The sequence below is a fragment of the Cavia porcellus genome, unplaced genomic scaffold, assembly GCF_034190915.1.
Source record: "Cavia porcellus strain 051 isolate PalLab524CR breed Dunkin Hartley unplaced genomic scaffold, mCavPor4.1 scaffold_16, whole genome shotgun sequence".
NCBI classification, from domain to species: domain Eukaryota; kingdom Metazoa; phylum Chordata; class Mammalia; order Rodentia; family Caviidae; genus Cavia; species Cavia porcellus.
In genome coordinates, this window is record NW_026947499.1 from 44,458,130 (window position 1) to 44,476,236 (window position 18,107).

Below are 18,107 nucleotides of genomic sequence, written 5' to 3' on the forward strand. Positions count from 1 at the left end.
GTAACTCAGTGAAACTTTGTTTCAAAATATAAAAGCCAAGCTTGTATGTATAGAAGAAAGAGTCTGATTCAGTTTACTTTTATAAAATTACTTGATGAGGTTGGGAAAACAGCTTGGTCACACGTGAGGGTGCACTGAGTACTTATTCCAAGCCAAATTCCAGGGACTTTGGCTGTGTCAGCTACAGTGGACAGAATACATAAACTTCAGGTCAAAAGTATAACCTTCACATTTATTGGATACTTGAGCAAGCTGCACATTTTACAGAAACTCATTTAACTCATATGAGCATCCGTGCAGTGAGTGGGTTTGCTTTCATGAAGGAGGAAGCCGAGAATCAGAAAGGGTAGTATGTCCCACAGACACAGTTCCATGAGGCTCTGGAGCATGTGCCTCTTCTAGAAAGCACTGCCCTGCCAGTTCATCCTGGAACCAGTGGCCAGGGTACAGCCTGTGCAGCTGCAAACCTTTTGAGCTAGGAGCGTTGGCTTCAGGGTGTAATGCTGAGCCTCTTTATCTCTGGGAAAGAGACTTCCCCTCTCCCTTCCAACAAGACTACACAGTGCAGGGGATTTGCCATCTGCCACACGAGGCATGCTCACATATGTGCCAATGCCTAGTCTTCAGTCAGTTTACATTTCTTTTGAAAAATAAAGAGAAGGGAATAAAAAACAAAATAAAATAAAAGCCCGATGTGGTGGTGCATCAATGTAATTTCAGCACTCAGGAGTTCAGGAAGGAGGATTGCAAGGGCTAAAAAGTGAGTTCAAGGCCAGCCTGAACAGCAAAGAGAGACCTTATCTCAAAAAGACAAAAAAAAAAAAAAAAAAAAAAAAAAAAAAAAAAAAAAGTAGACAGTAGGAAGTAGGGAGATAGATCTTTCTCAAAAGGGAAGGGGGGAAAAAAGGGAATTAAGATGTGTTATATAGATGCACCAACTCCCCACAAAGAATGAAACATTATGTACTGCAAAGATGCACTAATAAAAATTTTTCATATTCAGTGGAAAAAAAAAAAAAAGAAATGTAGGCATTACCTATAAGTCTGAAGGACTCAGCGGAGCCAGCATCCTCTCAGTCCCCCTCTGACTGAGCTATGTGCTATGGCAGCTCTGGAGGGGTGGGATTTCCTGCCCAGTCTGAGTGTGTCAGTGTCTAGGGAAGGGAGGGGCAGGACAGGAAGGGGCAAAACTGAGAGGCTTTGACTGGGGAAAGCGTCTTAGATCAGGTGAAGTCGAACAATACCAAGGGATTCTTGTGTGAGTTCTGCAGCTCAGTCCCTTCCACCTTCCTATGTGGTCAGTGACCCACTGACACAGGGACATCAGAGACAAAAATAGGAAAATAAAATCTATGAATATCAGATTTAGCCACTTACCAGCTCTCTTTGAGGTGAGAAATGTATGTGTGGAGAGTGCAAATATGTCATTCACTTATTAGAAAGAATGATTATTATGAAAATCTATTTAATTTTATCTTTTGGAAATACATTTTCATCCTTATTTCCACAATACAAAATGTTAAATATCTAACAATGATCTTTCTGAAGCAGATCTACTGAAGGAGATCCATGACTAAATTTTTTTCTTTGTGGTTGTGATGTGTTTACAGAAAGGGCTGATACATGTAGCTCTGTCATGATTTCAGTCATACGCACACAAGTATGGACACATGCCACTGTACCCCAAACACAGGCAGAAACACATAACGGAAGGGCATCCAGGCACCAACATGGCAAACTGAACACAGCATTCGCTTAAGAATAGAAATCAACTTTTATCCAGATATCTGCCATGAAAAACCCATGTCTTAGGAAAAATAACTACATAAAAATGCCCCAAAGGCCAAGACATACACTAAGACAGGGTCTGACACTGGTAGACATTTTCCTGCTGGGAAAACAAGCCTGAACATGAATTGCTTTCAGATTGTTATGGTGGGAAGCACAGGGACATACCAGATTCTCCATTGGGAGACTGTGACCACAACCAAAGTGTCCCACAACCTGAGCAGCAGAGGAGGAATGAGCACCTCTTTATGCAGGTGAGTTGAACCTAAACCCATGATCAGAGTATCCACAATGTGGCTCTTACTGACATTCACAGTTAACTTCCCCAGCAGGTGGATTCTCAGACAGTAACTCATGGCAAGATTGGTTTCATAAGAGCAACAAAATGATCACATAGGTAATAACGCACATATTCACGGCAGCCTACCAATGTGGAGTGTGTCAAGAGTTTCTTTACATTAAAAAGGGAAAGCGAAACATAGCCACCAAAATAAAAATTGGTCTTTTTGGAGACATACTTGGTTTTCAACCCCTCCCATACCACATTTGATTAAATTCAGTATGGCTTCCAAATGTGCTGGCTGGCTCTTTCACAGTGACAGCACCAGCAGTTTGCTTCACTCTGGCCTTGGTTACCATGTGTCGGGAACTTCAAAGAGCTTGGCAGGGCTGACAGCAACGTTTCCTGGAGAGGGGAAGGAGAAAGAAGCATGAACTACAACAGGACAGCCCTGTGGGGAGAACACCTCAGGGCTGGCACAGAGGCCGTACCCCGTAATACTGCAGACACACAGCAGGGAAGGGCTAGCTGCATAGCTGCCCAGAGTTGGAAAAAGTTTGCAGATGGGTCTGGCTGTGAGGACCAGTGCCCAGCAAATGAAAGCATCATAGGTAGTGCTGGTATAGCATCTCCCTAACCTGAGGTCGGGGTGCCTCAATGTACTTATTTTACAAGACTTTACACATAACTTTCACAGTATGGCTATCCTTATGCATACACTGTATTTTTGCTAGCAATCATGCTGGGTGCTTAATTCATGTAATCTTCATGGCTATTGCCAACCCAGTTCCAGATGTAACTCAGAGAAGCGAGGGATGGGGCCAGTCTCACACAGCTAGCCTGTAGTGAGGGGTATCTGGATCCTCCCTCAGCCCCATGACCCTTTCCAAAGCCCAAGAACCTGGCTCTCTCCACAGTGCAGCAGCCACTCCTGTAGGAGAAACCTGCTGGGCAGTGACAGGGTAGAGGGAAGGGCCAGTGGGGTTCCAGAGGTCCGTGGTGGCAAAAGCAGTTGTAGCTCTGTCCCATTTCAGCAACACTGGCTGAGCCCTCGTCTGGGACTGAGGAGATTTTTTTCTCATATAGTTACTCAAGTTAGAATCTCTTCTTTTTGTGAATTCTGTGATACTAGCAGCAGTGGCAACACAGCTGGATGGAGGGGACACTGCCATCTGGACTTCAGTAAGCAGAACTGATTGAGAAAGCACACAGCAGACCCAGCCCACTGCACAAGGGCTGCCAGCCCCACTGAGGCCTTCAGGCAGGCAGCGGGGAAAACGCGCAGAGCCTCCATCCAAACTGCTTTCATGCCAAGGTCCCAAACGGTAGAAAAGTCTTTGGTGATATTTCAAAAAGGGAGACTGTTACACAGAGGAGGACACCACTCAAACTGAGGGGGCTGTTGTCTACAATAGCAATGCCTAAAGACACAAACATCAGCTAACACAAAAATTCCCACTTTCAACCCCTGATTGTGATAAGATCCAGAAAGCCAAACTGAGGTGAGACAGGAGAGAAATGCACAGCAGTGGTTTCCCATTTCTCCTCATCATGTTGAACATGCACATCCTGGACCCCAACAATGTCCACGAAGTGAAGATGAGCAGGTAGATCATTCATGGGAAAAGATTCACATGAGATAATTTTTTAAAAAACACCCTTTTCAGCTGAGCATGGTGGACACACTTATACTCCCTGCACTCAGGAGGCTGAGGCAGGCATATCCCAAGTTCTAGGCTAGTCAGGCAAATGGCAAGTTTAAGCCCAGTCTAAACTATACAGTGAAATCCTGTCCCCCTGTAAAACAAAAAGCAAACTAATAAACAAAAAAAGATAAAAGTTGCAGAGCTGAACATGAAGAACTGAAGTCAAAGCCAGCCAAGAATGAAAAAGATAAATTGTAAAAAGCAACTGTGCTATAAAAGCTGGCAATCTGCACCTGCCCTAAGCTGAGGTAGGTGTGAGCACGCTGGGAGGCATCATTCCCACAGGAAGTTTAGACTTTGTGAAGAGCTGGTAAAAAAAATAATGGAATAAGCAAAATCTTTAGAATAAGTAAAAGCTTGCTAATTTTGCTAGCTGGATGACTCTAAGCAAGTTTCACTGGCTCATCCAAAAAATGGACCTCCTATCACTTTATGCTGTGTAGGATTCTGTGAGACAGCAAAGTTGCTGGATAGGGTTTAATGAACATCAGGACCCTTCCCTTTGTCAGAGATGTGCCAGACATTGAATGTGGCTATCTTGCAGGAAGCCAGCAGCCAACGGTCAAAAAAAAAAAGCTAGTTTTCTCTGTCTAAAGGTATAGCTGTTTAGCTGTTGAATGAGAATTGAGTGTACAGAGGGACCAAAACTTGGGACACCGAGCAGAGAGAAGGTGAAAGTCAACCTGAGGGCTCTTTCCCGTGCATTCTAAAGGGAGAGTCATAGTCTCATGACCAGTGTCTAAGGAGCTATGGTCAGCTTTACAGAAGTCATAGTCACAGTCCTGTTTTATTAGAGAGCAAAGAATCATTTAGGAATGATTTTTCTTCTATGAAGATACTTAACCCTAACCTCCTACTAGCTCCAAAAACCAAACCAAACCAAAACAAAACAAAACAAAATATATTTACAGAAACTTGATCTCAATTGCCAAAAACTGGCAACAATCTACATGACCTTCAATTGAAGAATGGATAAATAGCCATGCATTCTTAAAATGGAATGCTAGTCAGTAACAAAAAGGACTAAACTAAGGATTCATATCATAATATGAAAGAAGGCAACCCACTAAAGACCCCTTCTATCTCTCCCTCAGACAGAAGCTTTCTTTTTCTCAATAAATATATTCTCCTTTTTAACTTCCACTGTTCCTCAAATTCATGTTTTGACTTTACAGAACATGAATTCATAACGGACATCTGGTAGGTTGGGAGTTTCTTTCCTCTATATCATGGGGATCAGGAGGAGACTCAGCAGGAAGACAAAGTCTGCCTTCCCATGGGCTGGCTGGCATGTGGGACGGAAAACCAGAAGAGCAGAGCCACCCGCCCAGTTCTCCCTCCCCTCTGTGGAAGACTCAGGATGGGATGATATCAACTGACCTGAAAGGAACAGCTTGATGCTTGTGTTGTTTGACTGACTTGCAGGCCTGGGGCTGATAGTCTGAGCATCTATTTGGAGGATGGCAGTGTATATTGTGGCCACAGTGAGGGGATTTCTTTCTATCTTGTTTTTCAAATCCAATGTTTTATTCTACTTTACTGTTTTGTTTTATTCCTGTATCTGGTAACCTGGCAACTATTTTGAAGGTAACAATATGCAGTATAACAACCACTGTTAAATTCCTACTATCTTGTTTTGAAAACCTATATACTGGCTTTTCTGTGTGTGTGTGTGTTTTGCTTCTGTTGTTTTTTAGGTTTATTTGCATCTTGATTTTTCTGTTTTTTTCTTTTTTCTCTTTGAAATAAAAAAATGTACAATAGATATTGTGAATTGGGAAGAAGCTGTTCAAAAGAAAAGATGAACTGTAATAGGGAAAAGGAAGAATTGGTAGAAGGAAAAAATACACGTATATACAAGGTAGTTAAGGTATTTATACAACTAGCTTCTGTTTGTTGCTTGAAAAGAATGTTTTGTGCCAATACTGTTCAGACAAGATGTCATGCCCATGTCCTGTACTCTGAATAACTACAAGACAACAATACACAATGTATCAAGTATCATAACTGTCCCAGTACCCTGTTTTGAAACTTGTTTTCATTATCTGTTTTTCTCTTTAAAATAAAATTTAAAAAGGTAATATGAAAGAAACTGAATGAAAGAATCAAAAGGCTACCTATTGTAGGATTCAACTTATGGCACATTCTACAAAAGGTAAAATTACAGTGATAGTAAATCAGTGATTGCCAGGATCTAGGGATTCCAAGAAGGAACTAAAAACAAAGGCACATGAGGACATTTTCTGGGATGATAGACCTGTTCTACACCTTGATCACTGCAGTGGTGACATGACTGCGTACATTTGTACAACTCACCAAACTGCATACCTAAAAGTGATTGCTTTTATTATATGCACATTATCTTGGTAAAACAAACTCTGTGAGATATATTCGGAATGATGTTTAAAAATTCTAGCCTGGTGTGGTGGTGGGCACCTGTAGTCCAGTTATTTACAAGATTGAGGCAGAAGGATTCAGAGCCCATGGGTTAGAAATCAGTCTGGGTGATACAGTGTGGCCAGTTCCAAAAAAAAAAAAGATTAAAAAAAAAAGAAAAAAAGAATGGAAGAAATCTAAAACATTTAATATGAACTGTTATGCTGATAATTCACATTTTGACATGAATGCAGGGAAAATATGCTGCATATTGTAGATGCATAGGATGGTGTAGCACCAAGTAAAAGGCAGAGTAAGAACACATAGCTATCAAAAGGATCCTTGGGCAGCCACACAAAAGTTTTCTACTAGGAAATGCTCGTGAGATTTCCCACTCTAAGGAGGCAGGGGCTGACCAGAACCTCCAGGAGCTGCCAGAGGAACAAAAAGCATGCAGATGTGTACTTCAGTACCACCGCACAAACCCAGGAGCTGTCACTTATGCCACATTTTAATAAAGCTAATAAAAGACTTCTTGGGAGGTTGCTGGCCATGTCTAGCTTGATCACTCAGGTAGCCATCAGCAACAATCGTGTGTCTCATTTCTGGTCCGTTACAGCGTGAGGCAACCACTGCGCTAAGAATGCAGATTCTACATTTGTGTATCGCAGCTCTAAGGGCGTAGGCTTGAAAGGTTCAGCACATTTGTCAAGACTCTGAAAACACTCGTGGTTCTTGGAAAACATGTAAAGGTCTAATGTGTTTTTGTTGTTGTTGTTTTGAGAGTCTCACTGTGCAGTGCAGGTTGGCCTTGAATTCACAGCAATCTTCCTGCCTCAGCCTTTTGAGTGCTAGGATTAGAGGCACGCACCACCATGTTGGCTATGCTGTGCCTTAAAGGCGAGGGGAAGGCCAGGTGTGTGGTGGCGCACACCTATAACTCCAGCATTTGCGAGGCTGAGGCAGGAGGATCATTGTGAGTCTGAGTCCAGCCTGAGTTACACAGTAAATTCAAGGCCACCCTGGACTACAAAGTGAGACCTTATTTCAAAAAACAAACAAAGAAACAAACGAAAAAAAAACAAAAAAAAAAAACTAAAAAAAAAAAAAGACACGGGACAAGACTTGGCTTGATGTTTATATTTGCAGGGCAAGAAATGTCTATGAATAGCCACTATCTCTTCTTTTGGGGTGAATTAGGAGCTGTGTGAACCTTCACTGTCCAGTGTTTTAAGGATGGTCTGCGCAGGCAGCAATAGCTCTCATGGGTGGACAGGCTGCAATTTCTTGGAGGTGAGGCTGAGGTTTCTCAGGCCTGTGGAATTCTACCTTCAGGTAGAACTGACTTATTACAGAAATTCAAGAATTAAGGTTGACCTGGGAAAATGATCACATTTCCTGAAGACAGTGTATCCTTGCATAAACGGCAGGCAGCAGCTGTCACCACTGTCAGTCACCACTAATCAAATGTACAAGGAGACTTGCACCATACATTTGCTTCTTGAAAACAGGTGAGAAACAACATAATTAAGATAAAAGCATGTTGGCTGAGAACATGGTGTGACCACAAAATAGAAGCCTCAAAGGAGAGTGACAGTTTGTACTGGGGACTGAACCCATGAAGCACTAGGCTATATCCCCAGCTTTACCTTATCTTATGACAAAGTTTCACTAAGTTCCTCGGCCTGCTTTGAACCTGAAATCTTTCTACTTCAGACTCAAAGTAGCTAGGATTACAGACATGTGCCACCATGTCAGGCTTGCTAGTGACTTTATCATGTAGAAGTTTAGATCGATTTGCTTCTGATCTGGAACAGCTGTGAGAAATGTCTCTATGAAGAATCCCTTGAGAGTATGAGCAAATCTCACTACTTCAGAGTGGCACAGACTGGAGCTCTGGAGCCAGAGGCCCCCAAACTCACCAGCTCTAGCCTCTGACTTTTCAGGATTTAATTACAGACTTCAGTTTCCTCTCTGCAGTGGGAACAGCTATGCCTCACTGTGTGTTTTAGGGGCTACTCAAAATAAAGCACATTCTATGTACATAGCATAAACCTAACTGCAGGGTGTGATGGCACATGGCTGTTATCCCAGTACTCAGGAGGTTGAGACAGGAGGATTGCCGTGAGTCTGAGGCTGCAGAGTCTTGGGCTACAGAGTGAGTTCAAAGACAACCTCAACTGCATAGAAAGACCCTGTCTTAAAAAAGTCTATATCTATATATCTATAAAGAAATTGCATCTTCTTCTGCTATTTACATTGTTTTTTTTTTTTTAATTTGTGAAAGGGTCTAGTATTTAACTTTAGTGGACCTTAGAAATCAAGATGTCTCACTAAGCCAGTAACACCGTTTTGTGGCATTTATTGAGCAGCAGTTGTACCAAGGTTGCTATAACACACCATCTTCCCTCCATCTCCTCACTTTTACTGCCGCCTCCTTGGGAAACAGAAAATCCCTATGAGTGGGTCCGGCCTGCCATGTCTCTCACGCCCTCAAGCCCAGTGCCTACAAAAATCAGCTGAGTACTCGTCAAGATGCTCTCTGAGAACCACAGCTCAGAGCCAAGTACTCAGAACCGCTTCTGGCTGGATTGGCTGAGCCACACCCCAGCATAGTTCCTGTCACCAGTGAAACCAGGCCGGCTGTTCCACTTCAAATACCTTGACAAGCTCCACACAGACCCTTGACAGGGTTGGAATTCTGCACTCACTTTCATTGTAGCTTCTTTTTCTTTTCTTTTTTTGAGACAGGCTCTCACCTGTAGTGCAGGCTGCCTTTGAATTCACTTATGTAGCCCAGGAAGACCTTGAACTCTCAGGCATCCTCCTGCCTCAGCCTGCTGAGTGCTGGGATTACAGGAGTGTACCACCACAGTTGGCTATAGGTCCCTTTTCAAGAAACTGAGCAAGCAAAATGGGCCGATTCCACAGGTTCAAATCTGGAATCTTGACCTACATCCTATAGACACTAATAGGACTAAATACTAAAAACAAACCAAGAAAAAAGCTTCCACCTTTTGCTGTCATAAGGTCTTACTTGACAAATGGTGCTCCAGAATAAAGCTTGATTCTCTCAAGTTCTCTGATTCAATTAGAAGTTGTCAAGATGTCTTTCTCTCTCCTCTTAGTCTCTTTTTCAGCAGTACTGACGAAGTACAAAATCTACAATTTTTTTTAGCTCAAATCTTTTTGGCAGTGACATCTTTATTGTCAATGAGAAGTAAAAAAAAACAACAAAAAACACAAAACACCTACTTTGTTATAGTATTATACGTTCAATATTTTAAAGATTATAGGGACACAGAAGGAGAAAAACCAAAAAGCTTGTCTCTGAGAAGGGATAAACTGAACAATTGGAGGTGATGAGGGGCTGGGGATGCAGATCAGTGGTAGAGAGCTTTCCTGGCACGCACTAGGCTCTGAGTTCCATTCCAGCTCTGCACATGGGAAACTGAGACCCAAGAAGGATCCATGCTCAGCATGATCTATACCAGGCAGTTCACGTCTAATGTCTAACATTTTTTGGGCATATGCAGCATAATAGTGGTACATGTACCAAGTTTGAAAGCTATGGAGGCTACAGATTCAAAACTTCTCCAAAGTTTAATTTAAGGAAAGGAAGGGAGGCAAGTAAAGGCAAATGCCCAGGGGAACGGCCAAAATACAACTCAAAGCTTGGAACAAGAGTTGAGATTTCTGTTGAATTTAAGTTCCAAGATGATGTATAAAAAGCATATGCAACATTTTGGTGGCCTCTGTGATTTCATTAATATCAATAAGATTCAGAAAATTCTCTGCAGTCAGATCAGGACACATACAAAAAAAGGAATTAATTAAAACAAAGGGAATTCTTAGCTTGGGTATGAGTCAAGATCCACTGCCTGACTACTGCCTTCTAATTAGAGTAACTGTCACCATGTGAGACAAAGGAGAATGATAACTGCATCTAGGCCAGTGCCTTTCCTATCCTGAGCACACAACACATAACCATGGGGGAAGTCACTGTCTTCCTTGTACAACAAATTTAAGTGTCTGGCATGCAGCAGGCTTGTAACATGTGCCAATTTCCTGTTTCCTTGGCTTCTTATGTAATTCTGTGTATGACAGAAATCCAGGTTGCCTGGGGTACTGCTAGGTTCTGTGACCTTGGCCAAGTCACATAACCCTTTGGGCCTTCATTTTTTTCAGTTGTAAAATGACAATCATGAGCACTTTACAGATTTAAATTAAAAATTTTGTCAAGCATTTGCAGTTGTCCTGGACTCCTAATAAGCACTCAATAAGCAGTGGCTACAGTTACCATCACTGTGAGAGCTGCCTGATCAAGCAATGGCCAGATGTGCCTTCGAGCTGAGGTGGCCTTTTTGACACTCTGACTAACAAGAAGCGGCTGGGTGGTGCAGGAGCTTCCCTCCCCTGGGCTCATTGGGCTTCAGGCTCAGGCAGGTCTGCTGTCTCCTTCTACTCTGCTTCTTACCAGCTGCACAGACATAATACTTTTCTAACCTCTAAGCCAGGCACCTGCATCACTACAGCAGAGATGACAGTTCTCCACTTCGGTGCTACTGTGAAAACCAACTGAAATAAGGAGCGAAAAGGCTCCTTCTACACAATGTCTGGCATGCAGCAGGCTTGCATTATATGACAACTTCCCGTTTCCTTGGATTCTTATATAATTCTGCTGATGACAGAAATCCAGGTTGCCTGGGGTTTTGCTGGGAACAGTGTAAACTCTGCTACTGAAAATAAGGCTTCCATGCAAATTTAAATGCACATTTAAAAATTCTGAGGTTACTTTAAACACATCATCAAACTCTCTGTACCATGGAAGAGGAGAGAGATTGGTACCAAAAAGGGCTATCTTTAATGAGGACATTTCACCAGGCCAGGTGCTTACCACAGCCAGGGATTTTCAGGGTTTCTCAAATTAAAATACAACAACTCTAAAAATATCTGACCAGGTGGAAGATAACATGGGCTTTGTCAGCAAGTAAAGCTTTGCTACCGTTTCTCCCTCAGAATAAGTTTCTAGAGCATGGGTAAGGAGGACACAACCCAGGATTTTAGTAAGATCCAATACAAACCTGCTGAAGTAAACTCTTTTTTCATTCTTTTTAATTTCTTGGCCTTTTTCCTTCCCTCTGAGAGGGATTCTGCACAGGAATCCGTCCGCTCAAGCTCAGAGTCAGAAATCATCCCCGGTACTCTGTCCTCTGAGCCAGCTTCTGGACTAGGGCTCAAATTTCTCTTTCTCACTGTGCTGGTGGCTATAAAGCTGAAATGCAAAATGTGGAACAAGACAGAAGGTGTTAAGAGGAGCAGAAAGACCAGCCTGTACAAACATTTTAATGCTCTTAATTCTATTAACATTTCACCACCAATTAACAACAGCCACAGCTGCTGCCTGTAGAGAAAAATTAAAGTCCTCCTTAGGAAGTGAGGTTTAAAAGTTTACTCGAGACAAGCAGGCTCAGAAGCAAGTTCTATATTAGGCTTGCATCGAGATATACCAAAATCTGAGTTGGTCTCTGTGTTCAGAGAAAAATTTTATAGAACATTTCCAGGCTCTACTTTGTTTTTCTAATTTTTTTAAAAAGCCAGTCAGATTTAGCAGGGGGGGGGGAGGGGGGTTGTATACCAAGTTTAATAAGTTCTGATAACCCACTGCCATCGGACCAGCCCGTCTCTACTTTGAAAAAGCTATTTCAAGAGAAGAGTAATTATAACAAAATAATACTTTTGATTACATCAGAATGTAATACTATCGCTTTCAGAAAACATACATTCTCCTTTTAGCTTTCTTTAGGAAGAGAATCATTATTTTGTTTGGTTTAATTCCCTTTTTAAAAAAAGCTGGGAGGGGTGTTCCATTTAAAACTCCAGCTACCCAATTATTCAAGTTCCTCCATGTTCCTCCTGCTCACATCTTTGTACTTGACAAGCATGCTTGGCTATTCACCCATACGAAGAGAAATAAACTACTTCCCTGATGGTGCTTACAAGTCACAGAAAGCAGAAAAGATTAAGCACTTGGCTTGTTCTGGCTCACATCTCTTAACAGAGCTTCTGGAGATACTTTATTGAAGGACCGTGATGAGAGGTATCAATGGCAATATTAGGAAATGGGATTGTTAAAATTTTGTGCTTATATTTACTGCTTAAAAATTGATTAAATCTTCAGAAAAAAATTTTTTAAAAGATTAAACAGTTTGGGTGATTTCAGAAAATTCAGAAAGTGTAAGAAATAGTAAGAAACCATTATTCCATGGCAAAAGAAGAGGCCTAAAAATCTCCTTAGGACTATAAATTGTGGAACATAGAAGGCTCTGGGTTATAAATGTTTAATGAAAATTAAGAACTCAATGAATGTAATAAGTATGTACTGTAAACATGTACTAATAAAAATTTTAAAAACCCACATTTGTTAGCATTAAAAATATTTCATGAAATACAACTCTAGAAATAGCTCCAGATACCTACAAAAATATAGTGCACGATAAAGATGGTATTTTAAGTTATTGGGGGGGGACAAAGATGGGCTTTAAAAAATGCTTTTGGACCTATTCACACTATACAGCAGAATCAGTAGCTAGTGGATCACACATCTAAAAATGAAAAATGTAATTATACAAGTGCTATACAAATTTAGGTGAATTTTCCAACCGTGATATATAAAAAGGGTTTTTTTTTTCCTATGAATCACAACCTAGAAACAATAAAAAATTTATAAATATAAAAATCTTTTGCATCGTAGCAAAAAGAGAAAAGTCAAGAAGCAAATGATAGACCAGGAAAAAAGCAGTGGCAGCTTATATGTCACAGATAAAAGGCTGATATATCCAACATAACAACTCAAAACTGAAGACACTAAAAATCTCAAAGAAAAATGAGACAGGTATGAACAATTCACTACACACATACACATACACTTGTTAAATATACAAAGAGATGTTCAGTTTCATTCATAATGCAAAATAAGGTGACACCAAAATATAGTTTTCTCATCTACTAGATCAGCAAAAATATCTAAGAGTTTACTGATAAACTCTGTTGGTAAAACTGGAGAAATGAGTACTTTCACACATTGCTGATAAGAAAGCAAATAGAAGGGAATGAGGTAATATCTAACAGACATATATCTCCACATGGTTGGAGCCTACAATTTTTTTTCTAGGAATTTAAAAGATGCACATCTAACAATCAATACAAAAATGTAAATATCTAAGTTATTCATTTCAGCATAATTTGTAAGCTGCAAAATATTGCCCCATGACTAAATGTCTAGGCATAGGAACTTGGGTGGGTATACCATAGTGTACACACTCATACAATCGATGAAGTATGAAACGGTTACAAAAAAATGAACTTGAACTGAGAATAAATATGGACTAATTTCCAATAAAAATGATGTGAAAGACAACATGCAAAAGAGCAATTTATGAATCTACAATTTCCAGTCTTGAGGGAGCTGCATCAGAGAACTGGGGAGAAAAAAGTCCTGAATGTTTAGCTCTGCTTCTGCAGTAGAATGAACAGAACTATGAAAAAGATGCACTAGACTACTGAGCAAATCAGTAAGTGTGTTGACATACATGCTATGGAATGAGGGATGGTAAGTGAGAAACTTGAGGGGAATGACTACGATGGGAAGTATGGGTTTGTGATTTTTGGGATGGATGGATGTGTGTTCATACTTACACGTACACACATACCTGTGTACTCATGCATATCTGGGTATATAACTGCACACACATCTCCCAGCTTGTCCATAAATAGAATCTAGAAGGGAAGACCTCCCCCTGCCAATAGCAGTGGGCATATCCAGTACTCAGATCTTAATTTCTATCATTATTCCTCACTGCAAGGAACCAGGGCTCCTTGAGAAAGTGCTGATTCCAAGGTTAGTTAATAAAATTAACCTGATGGGGAACAGGACAAGGACAAAGGACCTAGCTTGAAAGGGCTCCCCTGGTCAAATTTGGGACAAATAATTAAAGGCAGCAATCAATTCTAAAGCACTGGGAAAAATAGGAATACGTGTGTCTTTATCAATATACATGGCAGGAAGGAAGAAAAGAAGAAAGGAAGGGAGGAAGGAGAGAGGTGAAAGAGAGAAAGGGCATACTGCTGGATATGTGACTTACACATGAATAACAAATATACTATCTGCTTATTAAAACAAGGCAGAAGCTGACTTGAGGATTCATTTAATAAAACATCACCTTTCTTTAATTGCTAAGGCTCACAGCCTTGCAGACAGAGTAGGTGGGCCTCCTTCACCCTTCAGTACCTCACCTTTGCTCCTCCAATGGCTGCATCTTACATTTCACCAATATTCCACCAACACGAGAGCCCCTGAGGAGCCATCTCCAAACACCTGCAGTCCTACCTCACTCCCACCTGTTATCTGCCTTCCTCACCTGAGCCACTGTGGGCCTCACTACCCTGCTCTTCGATTTTTACTATAGGGCTCCCACCGGCCAGTCTCTCATGTCCCTCTTCTTTCCAGTCTCCTTTTCCCTTCAGATCCAGTCCTTCCAACACTGCACAAGTTCTTCTAAAGCAGAGAGTTGATCCAGATATTCCCAGCTCAAAACAATCTGGCTCTCCATTATACACCTAAATTTAAAATGCTTGGCACAGCTTCTAAGCTTCTCTAAGCTCAGCAGTAATCTGCTTTCTGAGCCTTTTCTTTCACTAGGTATCAACCTAGGCTTGCCTGAGTGCAAGCTATTCTATGTTCTCCCCTATGGCCACAGTCCTAGCAGGGTTTATTGTCCCAGATACATCCTATGCCTCCTGTTTCGGCACCCTTGTTCACGATAAGGCCCTACTACCTTACTCTTCCTGCTCAAATACATCTTCCAAGAACATTCCCTAATCACCATTTAACATTTCTTCCTTTCTATGCTTCCCTTAATACACTGCTTGTCTCAAGAGAACTTCAAGCAGTTCATTCTTTTTATTTATAACTAACAGCCTGGGATCTCTGCAGGTGTCCATCAACAAGAGAATGGATAAACAAAGCAGGGTATATTCACACAGTGAAATACAATTCAGCAATTAAAAAATAAGGAATTAGGAACAAGTTTGATACATTAACCAATATAGATAAATTAAAAAGATACTTTGCTAAGTCAATGAAGTCTTTAGAGAAAAGAAATTTTGTAATTCCATTTTAATGAAATTCCAGAAATGGCCAAACTAATCTACGGAGAAAAATTTTCAGGAGAATGATGGGGGTGTAAGGGTAAGCAGGTCTGAAGGAACTTTCTGGCTGATGTTAATGGTTTGTATCTTTATGAGTCTTCTTTTCACAAATTCATACCTCAACATTAGATAAAAGGCCGGGAACATGGCTGAGTGTGTAGACTTAGCATATGCTCAACACATTCCAGGTCCTGTGTTCAAGCCCCAGTACCACCATCAAAAAAAGCAGGTAACTGATTGCTTTGATTTGAGCATTAACTGAAAATGTTGATTTTGTAGGCATTTTCTACAGTGCAAAATTTTCATCCTAACCACAGATTTTTTTGTGGCATTTTGCCTAGTAAGGTCCATGCCTGTGTAATGTTCCTCTCTGCAAACATCTGAGTGTCTCCTGTGCAGCAGGGACTGTACTAGATGTGCCTCTGGTGGGGTCTTGTTTTTATACAACCTTTAAGTTTACAAAACATTTACATAAATATTTTTTCAATTATGTGTAACTTATTTCTAAGTTTTTGCTCTGAAGTAAAAATCCTCTACTTCCTTGAAGGGTTATTGGTTACTGCATATCCTGCCTGAGAAAGCCACCAGATGTATGTGCCATTAGTATATTTCATATGTTTTACATATTAACAAAATCTCAACTATCATTGTCTAATAATAACAGCTGTGACTATAAAATGCAAGTAGATTTAGATCAAAAACAGTTACACATTGAAAACCAGGTATATATGTAATATTGCCTTTGCAGATGTGATGCTTTATATATTTTTGAATATACTACTGTGTGCATGTATGCACTGTACAGACATTCTTAACACATGCATGTTGATAAGGTATTCTTTTACAGACTGATTTTAAATGCCAGAAGATGAGTTAGGAAAAACAATCTCCCATTAGTATGAGTCCCATTTTGCATGTAGAATTCTAATGCAAGTTTATAATGAATATGAAATACATATTTAAATCCACTGTAAGAAGTGGTGCCTAATTATAAATTAAAATGTTACAGACACAACTTGATATGTTAAACTAAATATTAAAATTGTATTTTGACTTGTATTTTTGCTAAAAGTTAAATTACTTTCAACTACCAATCAAATTTTGCAAGTGTGGTCATTTCTACTAACCCACTTCCTTTTAGTGGAAAAACGAATGCCCGATTACAGACAGGCCTTATATGTAGCCCCTCGAGTTCTGCTGGCTCTCAAACACTAAAGATATCTGGCTGGCACATGAAATTGTGGTATTATTACATGCATTATATTTCCTCATTTTACATATGCAGTTTGATCAACTTCGGCAACTGCATGTAGCCAACAATCAAGATTTCTCCACAAAATTCATGCAGCTTCTCTATACTAATTCATATCCCAACAGCCACTACCTTGCTTGCTGTCCTGTTAATTTTGCTTTCTATAGAAGTTCATATGGATAGTCATATAATATATGGACTTTGGTGTTTGACTCTATTTAGCTTAACACTTTAAAAGTTAGTCACATTGTTGAAAGCACTGGTATTTCATCTATTACTGAGTGATATTCATTCATAACACGGTTATATCTGAGTTTACTCATTTACCAGTTGATGGACATTTGGACTTTTTGCAATTTTTCACTATACAAATATTGTTACAAATATTTGTGTAAAAGCATTTCTGTGACTGTAGGCTTTTTCTCCTAATTCTCTATCCTTTAAAAACTGAATTGTTTTCTTATTACTGAGATATGAGATCTTTATATTTTTTTGGGATACAACTACTTTATTGGACATACATTTTGCAGTACTTTCCCTTAGGCAGTGATGGCAAAACTTTTAGAGGCTGAGTGCCCAAACTGCAACCCAAACCCACTTACTTTTCGCAAAGTGCCAACACTGCAATTAAACCTTAACACTGAGGACTTTATTTAGAAAAATCAACATAGCAACTTGGCTTGTGTGCTGACAGAAGGCTGTGGATGCCTGCTGTGGCACGTGAGCCTTAGGTTTGCCATCATGGCCTCAGACTCTGGCTGCTCTTTACAGTATTTAAATATGGTCACCCTCAATGTCCACTGGGGATCGGCTCCAGGACCCCTCAGGGAACTCAAAGCCCTCGTTGTTTACATAAAATGACAGTATTTACACATAACCTAACACATCCTATCTAATACAGTGTGAATGCTACATAAATAGCTATTATATTGTATTGTTTAGGGGATAATGAGGAGAGTCTACACATGTTCAATACAGAAACAGTTTGAAAAAATATTTTGTGGGGATCCTTGATAAGGATGGCCAGCTGTAGCCATCTACTGAGGAAAAAAGCATTTAATTGTGATTAAGTTTGATTTATCAATATTTTTCTTTTATGGCTCATGTATTTGTTGCCATACATAAGAAATCTTTGCCTATCTTAAGACATTAAGATTTTCTTTTATGATTTCTCCTAGAAGTATTATAATTGTAATTCTTACATTGAGGTCCATGAGTCATTTTGTTTTTTGTATACTATATAATATAAACAGAATTTCATTTTTTTGCATAGAATTATTCACTTGTTTCAGCACTGTTTGTTGACAAGACTATCCTTTGCCTGATAAATTACCATCACCTTTTTAGGGAAATTTTAGTTTTTTTCAAAATTTTAAAATAAATTTATTGATACCTTTTAGGTTATACATAGTGATCACATTCATCGCAGGGAATCTGGGTTCTTTTTGTCTTTTTGTCACTCCCCTACCCTCCCTTCAACCTCTCTTGCCCTCCT

The 18,107-nt window shown here is 40.1% G+C and overlaps 1 protein-coding gene across 2 annotated transcripts in view; it reads right to left on the minus strand.

Annotated features, from left to right (window-relative positions):
- Nucleotides 1-213: 213 nt before the first annotated feature.
- Parn (poly(A)-specific ribonuclease) overlaps nt 214-18,107 on the minus strand; it is a 157,104-nt gene continuing 139,210 nt past the window's right edge. For both annotated transcript variants that reach the window (XM_003477767.5, XM_063226571.1), the window contains 2 exons: nt 11,235-11,425; nt 214-2,473 (listed from right to left, as the gene is read on the minus strand). In XM_003477767.5, coding sequence (XP_003477815.1) covers nt 2,421-2,473; nt 11,235-11,425 — 244 coding nt within the window. In that variant the 3' untranslated portion in view covers nt 214-2,420. The remainder of the gene's footprint in view (nt 2,474-11,234; nt 11,426-18,107) is intronic.